This window comes from Lagopus leucura, unplaced genomic scaffold (assembly GCF_019238085.1).
Source record: "Lagopus leucura isolate 7727_CA_CO unplaced genomic scaffold, USGS_WTPT01 Super-Scaffold_100002, whole genome shotgun sequence".
NCBI lineage: Eukaryota > Metazoa > Chordata > Aves > Galliformes > Phasianidae > Lagopus > Lagopus leucura.
Window position 1 is genome coordinate 33,283,604 of NW_024962263.1, and position 14,975 is coordinate 33,298,578.

The 14,975-nt window shown below is 43.4% G+C and overlaps 1 protein-coding gene across 4 annotated transcripts in view; it reads right to left on the reverse strand.

Annotated features, from left to right (window-relative positions):
* Nucleotides 1–3,516: 3,516 nt before the first annotated feature.
* CARMIL1 (capping protein regulator and myosin 1 linker 1) overlaps nucleotides 3,517–14,975 on the reverse strand; it is a 173,423-nt gene continuing 161,964 nt past the window's right edge. For 2 of the 4 annotated variants that reach the window (XM_042869390.1, XM_042869394.1), the window contains 5 exons: nucleotides 14,392–14,470; nucleotides 11,758–11,985; nucleotides 9,290–9,424; nucleotides 7,000–7,146; nucleotides 3,517–4,564 (listed from right to left, as the gene is read on the reverse strand). In XM_042869390.1, the coding sequence (XP_042725324.1) occupies nucleotides 4,428–4,564; nucleotides 7,000–7,146; nucleotides 9,290–9,424; nucleotides 11,758–11,985; nucleotides 14,392–14,470 (726 nt within the window). In that variant the 3' untranslated portion in view covers nucleotides 3,517–4,427. The remainder of the gene's footprint in view (nucleotides 4,565–6,999; nucleotides 7,147–9,289; nucleotides 9,425–11,757; nucleotides 11,986–14,391; nucleotides 14,471–14,975) is intronic. The other 2 variants (XM_042869392.1, XM_042869393.1) reach the window with 2 other exon arrangements.

A 14,975-nucleotide genomic window follows, 5' to 3' on the forward strand; every position in this document is an offset into this window, starting at 1 on the left:
CTGGAAAGACACTGGGAGGTCTGTCAGATACAAAGGGGAAAAAGAAGCAGAGGTCATGATCTCCTGCTCCACATGCATTGGCTCCACATGCGTTTGCTCCCCCCAAAGCCTACCCCCAGCATACCCCATAGATACTGGAGGGACACTGCAATGGGCTTAGATGACAACTAAGCATGAGAAATATAAATTTTGTTCCCTTAATAGCATGAGCAAGTACTCAAATGTCCTTCTGACACATTGTTGGGTCCTTCTCAATACAGACAGCACAGAAACAGTCCACAGCATTATCAGTTTAACAAAGCAATATTAGTTACACTCCATTAAAGATGAAATGCATGGCAAACATGGCTTTAGGCTCCTCCAGATGCCTTAAGTTACTCAGCAAAACAGGAATTAGAAAACAGAGCTCAAAGTGAGCTATACTGGCTTGACAGTGCACTGTGTGGGGTACAATGAACTTGGGGAGCTCACTGAACTCTGGATCCATTGCTATGAGTATCAGAGAGCAAGAGGAACGTGACCTCCATGTGTGCAGCTCATGGCCAATGCAGGCATCGCTCTGCTGTATGGAGATAGATAGGGATTAAAGGAAGGTGGTATTTTCAGTAGTGGGGAATGCCCCTGATGAGCTTCAGCCATCAGCTGAAGCTTTGCGCTGTGCAGGAATGCATGAGGTAGGAGATCTCAAGCCCTTGTTTTGGAAAGCTGAAAATGGAAAGAAAACAAAAAAGACAATTGAATTCTTTTTGTTCATAGCATTATAGAGTTTTAAAGTTTCGTATTTTGAAAAACACATCACTATTCCATTATTACTATTTTTTTTTTTTTTTTTTTAAGTTCAGAAACGGCTTTAATCTAATAATATTTGACAGGATGATGTTTTCCATTAAGCCTCGCAGATGGCAGACCATTAGTTCAGATGTTTCTTTTATTGGTTTATTTTCAGATTACGGCAATTACACATCAAAGAATAAGAAATGTCCCGTTTTGTTTTCCGTGTGAACCTGGGTGTATAAAACAGGCTTAAAATAGTATAAATGCTATTTCCCAGTAAAATCGTTTCCTTCATGAATTCACGAGGCTCCTGAAGAACGCAAGCATCGATCCCAGCATTTCAGCTATAGGCAAATTCTGGGAACAGGGAGGGGACAGTGCCAGTGAGCTGTGTGGTGAGTGGGGTGGGCACTGAGCACTGCACTCAGCGAAGGGTCTGTGAGCATCACAGCGAGGGGGGATGCGGAGGAGCAGATGAAAGACAGGCTGAAGGGGAGACAAAGCTGAAATGACAGAGTCGGTGAATCCCCCCCATTTGCATGGAAATCAGTGCAGAGATAACGCTGTCTCATGAAGAAAAGAAGCAGGCACTTATCTCTTCCAGCCACATCCTCAGCAGACTACAAGCTGCTTATTAGGGCAGATCCCAAACCCCATCTTCCAGCACTAATGCCACCTTCCATCCTCACCTTTGTCTGTGGATCCCATGTTGATGTGTCATGCTGGGTGCTGCCATGAGGATTCCCATCAAGACTATGCTTTTTTTTCCCCCCCAGCCTTGTCTGTGTGGCCCCCTGGGCTGAGAGGCATCACCACTCTGACCACTTTCCACTATGGAGAGTGGTTAATATGTGAGGGACAGCCACCATTTCTCACTGCCAAAAAGGAAGTTCGGGAGACAGCTCTCCCCATGAGATTTTCAAGTCCCTGAGCAGAGGAAAGAGAACCTAAGAAGAGATTTCCCAAAGGAAAGGCCTCCCAGTAGAACAGAATCATTAAGGCTGGAAGAGACCTCTCAGACCATCTAGTCCAACCACCAACACACCCCACCATGCCCACCGCCCACATCCCTCAGTGCCACATCCACACAGAACATCTCCATGGACGGTGATCCCACCACCTCCCTGGGCAGCCTGTGCCACTGCCTTGCCGCTCTGTCAGAGAGGAAATATTTCCTAATATTCAACCTGAAGCATCACTGTATCTACAGGAATTTCTTGCCCACCTGCCTTCTGGGCCCCTTCACCAGTACTGCCTTGCAGATCACCATGAGACCTCCCTTTTGCATTTCTTCACCCAATTTAGATGCTGGTTTTGGGCCCTTCAGTGCACAGACAACACTGGGGAATTCCCAGCGGGTGTCAGGTACCAGCAGGTGTCAACCCAAGAGCCCCAGCCAAAGCTGGCGCTGCTCCCATCCCCTTTCACAGCCCCATGAGGACAAACTGTGCACCTCTAGCCTCAGAGCATGGATTGGAGCATGAGACAATGCAACAGAGCACATCCATCCCCGCATCCATCTGTTAAGCAGTGTACCATATGCAGCAGCAGTCAGTACTGATGGTGAATTCCAGTGCAGAGCAGGACAAGGCTATGGTGGATGGGCCGCATTAATCCCTGATTGTCTCAGACTGGCTCAGCTGCTGCTGGAGAGGGGGGGAATGAAACATGATTGCTGTTTTCATGGCAAGAAGCAGATATTTACTGTTGTTACTGCTTGTCAGGGAATACTTCAAAACACTCAAGGACCATCATCTAGACTGCTTTAGCAGGGCGGGGGAAACAGTCCTAATGGCAACACGTAGGGCTGTTTGAGTTCACACAGCCACAGTCCTTCCCCAGCCGCATATGGTACTGGCAATATTCAGTGGCAAGGCATGAAAACCACCCTGAGGAGCAGGAGAGACCATGGCAGCCCTATCTGAGAGAGCTTCTTCCTGCTCTTTGCCCAAGAAGGGATGGAGGAGATGCAGATCCCAGTGCAGGTGCTGTTGCCAGTCTCCTTCCAGGCCTTGCCTCCCAGCCAGGTGGGTGAGCTGGGGGCTGCCAGGGCTTTGCCCTCAGCATAGGGCAGGTGGTCTGTATGGCTGATGAACAAGACAGCGAGTTCCAATGGGAGAAGTACTCAGCAGCTGGAAGTGAGACTCTCATTATGATTTTTATTAATACCACAAACCTTGCTGTTCAGTAAGTTTTCTTAAATTCACAAAGCCAGCAGATCAGGCAACCCTTCTTGACTACTCTTGCAAAATAGTCTCATTCACTTTGTGAGTAACAACTGAAGCAGGCTCGGTTGTTTGCCTTTTCGAATATAGTCTCAAATTCTCCTCTGCCATTTGTGTTTTTTCCTCATTGATGTTTAATAAACAAAGAATGTACGTGTGTCTAAATGACTACTTTTGTCTAAATGGTTTTAGATGCAGAATTTCAAACCAATGTGAAACCCATGGCACTTGGGTTTGAAAACCCAGGCTTTAGGACCTGTTTTCTACAGCCTCCTGCCTTACTTTAGAGATGCTCTGGCATAAGAAAAGCATCTGGGCAATGCTCTCAGATGTGCAGTATGATTTTTGGGTGATGCTGTGTGGAGCCAAGCCAGAGGAGCAGACTTTTCACCACAAGGAGAAAAGGAGGACACTGTTTTTGTCTGAACTGCACGCTTGCTCTATCTGACACTATGCTATCATTCAACGAGCAGAACCTCTCAGACCAAAACCAGTGCTGTAAAAACGAGGAGCTCAATTTCAGTTGTAAAATCATTTTTATTGTTACAAATATACATATGAATAAAATCCCTTCAACCTGCAATGTAAGTGGATACCTGTGAAACCTGCACCCCTTCCCCAAAAGCAGAAATGTTTTTACAGATGTCCAACTATAGTTCTCGTAGAATTACACATTGAAAGGAAGCTAATATGCAGACAGAACTGAAGGTCTCTAGAAAACACCAATATTAATAAAATTTCCATTGCCCTCATTCCAACCAACTATATACATTAATACATGAACGTGGAAGCATAACAAGCTTATATGTCATTCAGATCCTTCTCCATTGTGCTTTTTGACAGTACACAAATGTAAGCGCTGGAGCTTTATGTACAGTACAAGAACAGGAAGAAAGAAGCTCCCTATGGGAGAATGTAAAAACCATACCCAAGCATTTAATATATATAATCTATACAAATTATTTTATTAGTGTGCTCTTAATATAATTACAATGTGCAATTGCATACCGCAAGAATATATTTATAGGTAAGTCACGTGCAGATTTGACACATTTACATTCAGCAGTACAACACATTACCTGCTGTACAGTGTACGAGCGTAAGACAGTGTCCAGTTAATTTGCTTTGCTTCCCCAACGCCCTAATGCAGGGCATTCTTTGTAGCTGCTTTGGAGGAAATTCAAGTAGAATACATGAAAGGATTGCTGGCTTTAGCAAAGGCATGGGAAGGAATGTCTGAATGGGACAGAACAGAAATTAAGGACCAAATCAACAGCAACTGATTGTAGTGGGAATCGCGTTTGGAAGATCACCTTCTCTGTGTGGGGATGTACCTGTGGTGATAGAGCAGCTGGCTGGAAGGGCTGTTGATTGCTGTACCCTGACTGTTATCAAAGCTCTCACACTACAAAGCAGTTGGACTGATTGCTAAACAAAAATAAAATCTTTATCTGCCTCTTCGCCAGAGTCGCTGGACTTGCTTCCCTGATGGCCGTCTTTACTTAAGGACCTCTGCTTCAGCTCCTGGAACTCGTGGGACTGGTGCCCAGGGCTTCTTTTGGCAGCTGTGCAAAACACAGAAATGGGTCTTAGTAATGAGTGCAGAAAGGAGGAGAGGGAAAAGGTCATTCCTGCATAAGGCACCTGCACCCACTCCTGCAGTATTCACTTGAACCGGTGGGAGTAGCACAGATCCACGAATTCAACCCAAAAGAAGGTGAGAGGCAGGGAGAGAAGGAAAGAAAAGGAGCAAACTCCACCCCAGTGGTGGCTGATGAGCAGACAAACCTGAAATATGAAACTCAGTGCACCTCAGTGTGACACAGACAGACATTACAGTTAGAAAAGGCCTGGAGGCTTCCTTCTCATCACATCACGAACAAACAGAGGGCCTGGATTGCAAACAGTGCCCTCCTGACTGCATGGGTGCCTTGGCAGGACCCTCCTTAAAGCAGCAGTGCACAGCTTAGACCCTTCTCCTCAAAAGCCTGACCTGCAGCTCTCTCAGCTGGGAGCACAGCTGTGTCTCAGCAGGGCAGAAAGCAGGACGGCCCTGTTTCTGTTTGTCTAAAAGCAGGCAGCACTTGTTCTGTTTGCCTAGCACAATAAATCTGAGGAAGGCCAGCGTTTTCCCCTAAATCTATGAACTTTGAAATGGAATGGAAAGAAAAGGTTTTAAACCATCATTAAGGCCTCTGGTCGGGTAAGTGGTCTAAAATTTCTATGGAAACAAGAGTTTTATTATGCACAGCAACGGGAGCAAGGTTATGCAAGGGCTGATGTCTATAGAACCCTCATGCTTCCTGTCAAAACAAACCTTTACACAGATGGCAAACCTCTAGCGTGCCTTTACTGCACCTTTTCCCCTGGATTAAGCCATGGAGCCACCCAGGTATGCCACAAAGCTCCATCTGGCTTTATCTGGCATCCAGTTCTGCATCTCTGCCAATGTAAGAGCAGAAGGGACACATCCAGCACTCATCCTATGGGACCCACACCTTGCATACATGGTGCATTTCTGACCCAAGCAGTCCTACCAACTCCAAAATACCTTTTTCCTCATGCGTGCTAGCCAAAACATGGGGTGAAATAAGAGCTAGCAATTATACAATCATTGCTTTCTTATCCCTACTTTGCAAACTGGAAGAGGATTTTGAGAAAATTCTCTTAAAGCTATTTAACTTTTCAAAGATGCCTAAAGTCTATTTAAAAATAAAGCAAAATAACATATAAAATAAAATAACAAGTTAGGTCTTTCCACCTTCCCAAACACCACTGCTTTTCACAGAAAAATAGGTGCCCTGTGGCTCTGAATCATTCTTGATAATTGCACCTGCAAGTAATTACATGGCTGTTGTTTGAGCTTCCATTTGCTCTTCAAATGAAACCCAGAACACATGCTGCAGCAGCTGTTTGTATTTATGGCCTAATAAAACAAGGTGGGGAGTTTGCCCCCAAAATGCCTGAAAAATATGTCAGGCACTTAAGTCCATACACTGTAAGCAGGCTGATGCCATCAGAGTGGACCTCAGGTACAGCCCTCATGAAACCACATCAAGGCGACTTGCAGAGATCTGAAGCAGCACCTCAGCTTTTGAAACTTATTTTATTGGAGAGCTACTTAAGAACTAAAATAATTTGGTTGTGATGGTGAAAAGAGGTTCCAAATCTGATGGGCTAAGTTTGATTCCCCAGCGTGCTCAGCAAATTAGAAGATCTGGACTGAGAATAGAGAGGGGCAGATGGGACAGTTCTTTCCTTTTCCTCACAATAGAATAGAATGAATGATGGGAAATACACAGAAGGAATACATGATGTCTTATAAATAGAAGAACTGTGAGTAAATGCAATTGCATAAGATACTCAACTCATTAAAAGGCTGCAGAAAAGAGTAATTTTGAATCACTGTTTAAACAAGCTAGTTACAAGGTAGAGAGAAGCATGGAAACACAAACCATTTGGGAACAGGAGCTTTTACATTTTAAAAACACATGGTTCAACCAGCTGTTTTTATATTTTACTGAATGAGCTCACTTTAAGTCCAAGGTGCTTTTCAAGAGGTGTAGCACATGTCATGGGCTTGGGTTCTTGTGGGTTTTATTTTTGTTTATGCCAGCTGAAAACAACATGCTGTTCCCTGTTCTCAAATGGTTGCGAGACAGTGCAGAAGCTGGCACTAATAATACTCAGGATGAAATATGTTTTGAAATTCTTTAGTGCACACATCATAGAATCACAGACTGGCTCGGATTGGTTGGAAGGGACCTTAAAGCTCACCCAGTTCCAGCTCCCTGCTGTGGGCAGGGTTGCTGCCCAGTAGATCAGGTTGCCCAGTGGTGCAGAAAGATGATGAACATCTCATGGGACTTTCACCCTTCTCACACTTGAGTGACAGAGCAGCACCCTTTCAAGGCTTCTCTGCTACCACAGCATCTTAGCAATTGTTAGTACCAGCTGTCAAGCACCATCCAGATAAAAAATGAAATTGGAAACTGCTAACCAGGAGCTGGCTGAGCTTTCCTCAGCCCAAGCACACTGCCTTCCTCTTCCACACTGGCAGAGCACTGCCCCAAAGTGGCTCCCCCTCCTCCGGGTGGCTTGGCACAGTCATGGTCTGCAGCTCTTTTTTGACCTTCTCCTGTTCTCTCTAGCAGGGAAATGGATCCGTTTATACCCCATAGTGTACAGAGACCCATATACAGAAAGTATTAAGTAGCATAAATAATTTCAATTTGTCATCCCATCTAATCAATCACTCAAAGAGCAGCAATCGATACGCCAGATGCTGGCTTAAATCTAGCCTGGATATTTGTGTATGTTGGTAACTGCAGCCTGACCTTACAGTCTGTGCAAAGAAGTGCATTTGGGAATTGCCCCATGCAGTACAATTAAACTACTTCACATAAAGCATTTTTATAATTAAGTATCATGTAATTTGCTGCTTTCTTTTGCAGCAGCTATAATTTTGTTTATGGACTTAGGTGGATTTGCAGTGATTTACCAGTTGCAGAAATAAATTGTGCATGCTAGTCTGAAAGGAAGCAGAATGCAAGGAAGGAGGAATGACCAAAAGTAGAACAGTCATAAAGAGAAAAGTTATCCTGACAAAAAATGAGAACCAAAAGAGACAGAATTCAGTCTTTTCCAAGCATCTCTACACAAAGCATAGCAGCTACGTAAGGATCCAGAAACACAATGTTAGTCATTTCAAGCTATTGTTAATAAAATTCTTACAGTGCAGCAGCAGCAACTAGGATACTGTCTCAGCTTGGATCAGTCTTCTGTGTAGGCAAAGCGTAAGTGAGCAAAGAGGAAGGAAGGCAGCATCCAACCCTTTTTCTACAAGGATTTGTATAGTGAGCCAACAAATTTTAAGAATAAAGTGACTCCCATTTCGTTTATAATGGTCACGGAATACAGAAACTTTTAAAATCTGCGCTGTGTTGGAAGTTGCTGTAATTCAAAAGGATTGTAGTTTCAGTCCTGTATTTCCTCCTTCTCCAGTGTCTCCTCTCATGACAAAGACTTAGAAGAGATAGAGCACTGTAATGGTGAAGCCAACATCACACGAAACATGTCTGCAACAGGTCCCACTACACTGGGTATCTCCAGGTATGCAGCAGCAAGTTCTCCCTGGTGAAAAGCTGGCCAGGAAACAAGGGCTTTAGGACACACATTTATCAGAGAGCAACTGAAAGAGTCAAGTGTGGCAAGAGCCTCTGATTGCAGCCATTCTCAGCATGATGGCCCCAGTTAAGTAAGCCTGGTCCATAAGCTGTGCCTCAGTTCACCTGTCTCAGTGCAGGCTCCGATGGGACTAAAGGCAGAATTAAAACCAGGCTCCTCCCATCAGTGGGTAACAGTGAACTCTGACACACAACTGCTCCTTTTTCACAGCCCAGTGTGATGTATCTGCCCTGACTCATCTGCCACATCCCATCCTGCAGAGAAGTGCTGGCAGAGTGTGAACGGGCACCCGTTTGTCTCACAGCTTATGCTATTTTTCCAGTCCGGATGTGATGGGAAATCACCTTGAGCTGGAAAAGTGACTCATCTTTCTCAAGGACAGTCCAACGGATGGAGGTCTCGCCCTCATATTTCAATGTTGTCTTTGTGCCAGCTAAGACCATGCTGAACAATAGTTCTGTGACTATTTCTCCATGTCCTATACTTTCGAAGGAAGCCTTAACTCTCTTGAAAGCCAACTGCAGGGCAAGGGAACACATCAGTAAAAGAAGAAATCCAGAGTGCACGTGAAAAGCAGGAAAGAGATTATTGTGAGTGAACAATGTGGTAAAAGTACCCAACATTGCCCGGGCACACCACAACATATTGCCCAAGTGTGAGGTGAGCCTAGTTACATGCGTTAACACACACAGAGCAAAAGGCCAGCTGCAAGGAAGAGTCAGGGCTGCTCCCCTGCAACTTTACTGATCAACAGAGCTGCATTTCACATTGTTATCTGTGACCAACATCAATCAGCACCTTGAGTCAGATCAAACTAAAACATAACGTACATAACACAAACATCCCTTAATTGTTCAGCTACATCATTAGTAACAAGAAATTCATCTTTCAGTTGGTTTGATGAAACAAAGAAAATGTAGAGCACCAACCCACGGGTGGAGAAGGGGTGGGAAGCCATGACTAGATATACTCTCCTTCCTCTTTTTTCCTTAAAATGAATAATTCCCTTCTCTTCCAAGAACAATCAGATCAGGGAACAATGACACGTTGATTCCCAGTAGATAAAAGGCATGCTGGACCAACAGTTATACCAACACTCCTACCTTCTTGAGAAAATGATCTGACTGTGGGGCTGCTCTGACCGTCCTTTTCTTTATCAGAGGGAACTTTCTTCAGCATGGGTGGAAGCAGGGCAACTTTTGGGGAGCTGGGGCCAGAGGGAGACTCTGGAGCATCCTCTGTGAAAATCATGAACAAAAGATGAGAGGTTATATTTGCTCAGTAGCTCACATAAGAGGCATCTTCATGATGGGACCAAAGTCCAACACAACATGAAACAAAGAAACAGCTAGAATCTGTATTGGAAAAAATAATGGGTATTTATGTTAGGAGAACATATGATGGGCTTCAGGCCAGGTAAAAGAATATTTATAGCCAAACATAAGATATCAACTCCAGCATTTTTAACGGGTGTTACTACAGCAGTACAAACAGAAAACTGAACTTCATGCAAAACATAAGCATGCAATTTGTAAAAAAACAGCTGAAAACAATTTTGGATGGATTTCTGGAAATATTTTGTAGATTTGGAGTAGATATTAGGAAGAAATTCTTTACTGTTAGGGTGGTGAGACACTGGAACAGGTTGCCCAGAGAGGTTGTGGATGCCCCCTCCCTGGAAGCATTGAAAGCCAGGCTGGATGGGGCTCTGAGCAACCTGGCGATAGCAGAGGACTGAAACTAGATGACCTTAAAGGTCCCTTCCAACCCAAACCATTCTATGATTCTATTCCATAATACTTGTATAAATTTGGAACACAAGTTAATTTAGCTGCATATTGGAAATTAACAGGAATCTATCCTACTGTTAACACAAATTGGTCATCAAAAAGGATTCAATCTTGTTAATTTCAGCAAATTTTAAAAAGTGATGAGCTTCCAAATGCAACTCAGTCTGAACAGATGCAGTAAATTCTCAAGGCCTCCACATGCCTGTGAGGCCAGGTGCTTTGGGAAACTTGGTATCAACATCAAGCTCTGTGCGTGAGCGATGGGCTTGGCAAACACAGCTACATGGTTCTGAAATAAAGCTGATGTATTTCATGCTTTACCAAGGAATCACTTTCAGACTTCGATGATTTGAAGACATTTGAGCTGTGCTCTGCTGCCTTCAGATTACTTAGCAAAAGTTTGCTATCATTACTCTGGTCACATCACCATAAACAACAGCAGGAGCAAGAATGCAAATAGGATTATTGTTTGGCTTCGTCATCACATCACGTATGTGACCTTAGCTAGCAAGTCAATACAAGTACTAGGAAAGAAATCAGACTGCAGCAGAGACGATGCTGCTTTGCTGCCACCCAAGGAGCTGGCTTATTACTAGCAAATATTAATTGCTTTCTGTAGTAAGTCTGCAGTAGGCTCCTCTCTGCAGGAAATATGAACTGGTAGAAACAGATAGCTTAGGTCTGTTTGATACAAGATATTTTGAGATAACATGCTGCCTATTTTATAGATTAAGCATCATGAAATAAGCAATGCCTTTCTGTTGTATTTATCTTTACAAGGTATCTATTTCACCCAACAATTCTATGACCATTTTTGAAATGACCAATAAAACAAAGCCATCTGCAACCTGAAGGTGATTCTGTACTTGAACAACACTCCACCCACTAGTGTGCAAAGACAGGTTAAACAGTGTCAGGCACACATTAAGGCAAGGAAGAGGCTTTAACATCCATTTGCTTCTTGTCCCCCCTCAGATATGTAATCTTTCTCAGGTCATTGCTAAGTATGGGAAAAGCCTAGAGGCAATGCTTATGTTCTTCAATTAGCAGCAATAAGTTCCATTTGCTACAGCCACTAGGAGAGTCAGTAACTAGCATTTAATTCCTCTAAACTGCAATGGTTATACTTTGGGAAAAGGGAGTTGTGTCATCAGACTGTTAAAAGCAGTCATTGTATAGAAGATCTGTTTCATGATATTGAAAATATTCAGGTAATATCTAGGTGGGAGGCTGGAACAGAGCAGAAGTTAATAAATAACCATTCAGCTGGCAGTCTAGCAGGGCTGTAAATTCACAGCTACAGTTAATTCTGATCAAAAATAATAAGGAAAGAATCACAGGCAAAATGAGGGAAAAGAGAGTGAGAAACAGTTGTTTGGACTAATTATTAACAGGCATTCACTCAGGGAGCTAAGAGCCAAAAAACCCCAAGGGCTTCAGTATTTAGAGTCAGGTGCTCAGAGAAAATAGTATTGCCAACACAATTACAACAGTTTTCATTCTGAAGCAGACCTCTGAGCATTCCTAAGAGAGCAGGCTAACTCAGAACAGCTCTGTCAGTGTTTCCACTGGTTCTCCTCAGATTTTACTGTCACAAGGCTAAACCGTTTTAAATAACTGCATTTGAATTATGGCAAGAGGGAGATGGAAAAGAAGGAAGCAAGTCAAGAGCAAGTGCCTGAGGAATCCATCTGCATTTAACTTCTGTTCAGAATGCAGCCCTGGGTGTCTCCTCCATGGCTCACAGAAACTCCACTCAGAAGTACCCAGCAGCTCCTCACCAGTGCGAGAGGCAGAGCGTGGTTTCTGTGGCACCGTGGGGCGTCCTGCCAGGCTGGGCTTCGCTGACTGCAGCGGGGGTTTGGGGCTGGTTGGTGTATTGGAAGAACTTCTTGCCTTTGCCGCAGCTTCTGCCTTTGGTTCAGCTTTCGCATTTTTTTCAGATGATGCTGAGATAGAGTCACCTTTATTGGAGGCAAACCGGCTCTCTGGAAGGGAGAGTTTAGGCACTAAAATAAACAGACACATAAATTACTGTCTCGTGCAACGTGGAGTGTTCAGCATACATGTATGCACACTCATATAGAAAACACCTTTACCAGTTCACATATACACACACAGAGCCTTGCAGCATTGGTAAGGTAACTCTTAGTGTTTTAAAATCACCACAGGAAGAGCACCTAAATCCATCAATTCTTACATGTGCTAACATAAATCAATTGCCTCATAGGTGATGACATCTCCAGTCCTTTTAATACATTTGGGTTGATGGCTGGCTGGACCTCATTCTCTCTTTATCATCCTGGGAGCAGATGGGATGGCCTACCTGCTGAGGAAGCAGCTATGGATCAGTAGAAAAGACAGCCTTCGGCTGATTTGTGCCTCTATAGACAAAAGGTTGGCTGTCCAAAATCAACAGAGAAATCCTGGCCCATAAAATAGATCTGGAACGTGTGGTCAGCAGGCTACATCTTGTTATTTGTTGCTTTTAGCAAGCTCTGAAAAGATTTTGAAACTCAGAAGAGACCAAAATATTCTTTAGTTAATATTTTGATTGATTTAACAACACTGCGTATGAACAATGGTTTCTATGCATTAGCAAGTTTATTATTCCAAACAAAGATCAAAGTATTTATGCATAAAACTACATTCATTTCCAAGGCACAAATCAGTTCTGTTTAGCTGTGCCAGTTGGTAGAAAGCCTGCTGGACATTAAATTGCAACCAAGCAAAATGCTTGGCCTGCTTTTCTACTTTGAGGAGGATGAAAGCTTGTATGTAGTAGATATATAGATAATCCTGAAATCTGTATGCTAGTTTGAGACATTCAACAGTCATCACATCTTTATTCTCGGGAACAAAATGACAGACTAACTGAAATGCAGACTGGTTGCCTTGGTACCTGGCAAAGCAACAATCTGCTCAGACTTGACCTACCTACCTGCTATTCCCATTCAGAAATCCTGCTTGTTTACAGGAGTGCTGAGCACAGCCATTTCAAAAGCAATGGGAGAGGAGTGTTGGATATAGTTTGTTGCAAGCCAATGTCCAAAAAATTTTTCCAGTCTACAAAGCTGCTTTTCAGCCCAGCTGGAGTTAAACTCTGGCTAACCAGAGGAGCTGTGCGCTTGCATACATACTTATCTATAGTTTTCCTGTAGCAACATCCAGCAATTTTTCCTTTCTTTCTTGCCTTCCCAACCCCAGGCCTGCTAATATTATGAGAACCCAGTAAAATAAATTAAACCAAAACAAAGACAAACTGTAGCTGCAACAGTGAAAAGCAGCCTCAGGGAGCTCTCAAGCAAGAGTGACAAAGAAAGAACTGACAGCTGGAAGGCAGAAGGAAGGGGCATGCACAGTGCAGTGAGGTGTGGTGAATGTGCCATATACTAGAGAAATATTGGGATCAGATACCCACAGCTATGCTAATATCCTAAGTATATGCGATTCTTGCTCCTCTGATTTGTTTGACAGTATCAGGAGACACACACAGTCTGAACAGTGCTTTTCAAAAGACAAGCAGGCTGACCTAAGGTCACTGATTTATAGCTTGCTTTAACATGCTGTGTACAAGCTGCCTTTTAAAACCAGCTTTAGAAAGGTAGAAGTGCTCATAATTGATTTCTGAAGTGCTCAACCAAGCTGCCCACTTTTGGATTTAGATTTTAGCCCAATTTGTGTGCCCAGCAATCAGGCACTCCTCTTGCACCAAGAGGATATGTATTTAGGCACTGCCATTTCAAGACTACAGCCTGACAAGGGCCTTTGGCTAGTGCAAAGCAGGACTAGCCACAAAGTGAAATGCTGCTGTAAGCACTGAGTTTACTTTTCTTATTCTGTGCACGTGGGCTGCATCCCAGGGCCTCTGCAACTCTGCAGACCGCTTTAGCTTTGTTCATGTCAGCTAAAGCCTGGGAAGAGTTACTGTCCATTGGCTATGAGAAGTCTCTTCAAAGAGCCCAAAGCCAGGACTAGAAGAGCAGTTACATACATTGACTACTATTAACCTTGCAGACTAGTCATGCTGAAGCCTACAGATGTATTCAGAAGCTTCAATTCTAACGCACAAAGACATTTTTGCTGGCTCCTGGGTTCAGCTTCAGCTTTGGCATCTCTATTGCAAATGGGGACTCTTTGGAAGGAGTCCCAGGAACATCCTGAGTCCTTTCCCTTCTTTGGGATGTGTAGCACAAGTGTAAAGCAACTAGCTATCAACACAGACCTCGAGCTGGCTTCACGAGAAGTGCTGTCAAACACAGTACAAACATGAACCTGTTTCTAATGCTGTTCACTTACCATAACTTCATCTTTTGCTTAAGCAATTGTTAGGTGTGCAGTTTGGAAAGCAAAATGTGATTTTGAGTTTAGGTTTTGCATTTTCTAAAGTTTATAACAAGAGTCCCAGACTGTACCTGTACCACTTCCATCCAGTCGTTCTGAGCTCACTGCTGCATCAGAAGGCTCCTTGGAAGGTGTGTCATTCCCAAGTTTCTGCAAGAGTGAGAAAACCTCTCATCTTAATAACAGACCTTTAATCAGTATAACTCTATGCTTCTGTTAGGAAAAAAAAGTGTTGATTCAGAAACCGTAAGGCAGAAAAAGTAGTGTTAGTATCTTTCACTGGATGCACTTCTTTGTTTCTCTTTCATGTCCTGGAAAGGACATGAAATTCAGGTGGGAAGTAAACTGAGTTGATCAAGCATACATACAAGTGTCTAGCAAAGCTGCAATTATACCCTGCCTCCTATGTGATGGGTCTGCTAACATACAGGAGTTAAAACTAAGTGGTCAGGTAATGCAGTTAAAACTAAGAAAGTCTTTTCTCCAAAGACAGCTCCAGAAGCAGAAGCACCTGTGTATTTACAAGATTCCTTTAAAAACAAACAAATGTTACTTATTACAAGGGCTGCTGGACATTCGTTTCTCTTAAAAAAACCCCACAGTCTGGGGTGTTGTGCTTCTACAAACTTTTCATATAAAATCATCTGTATGTTAA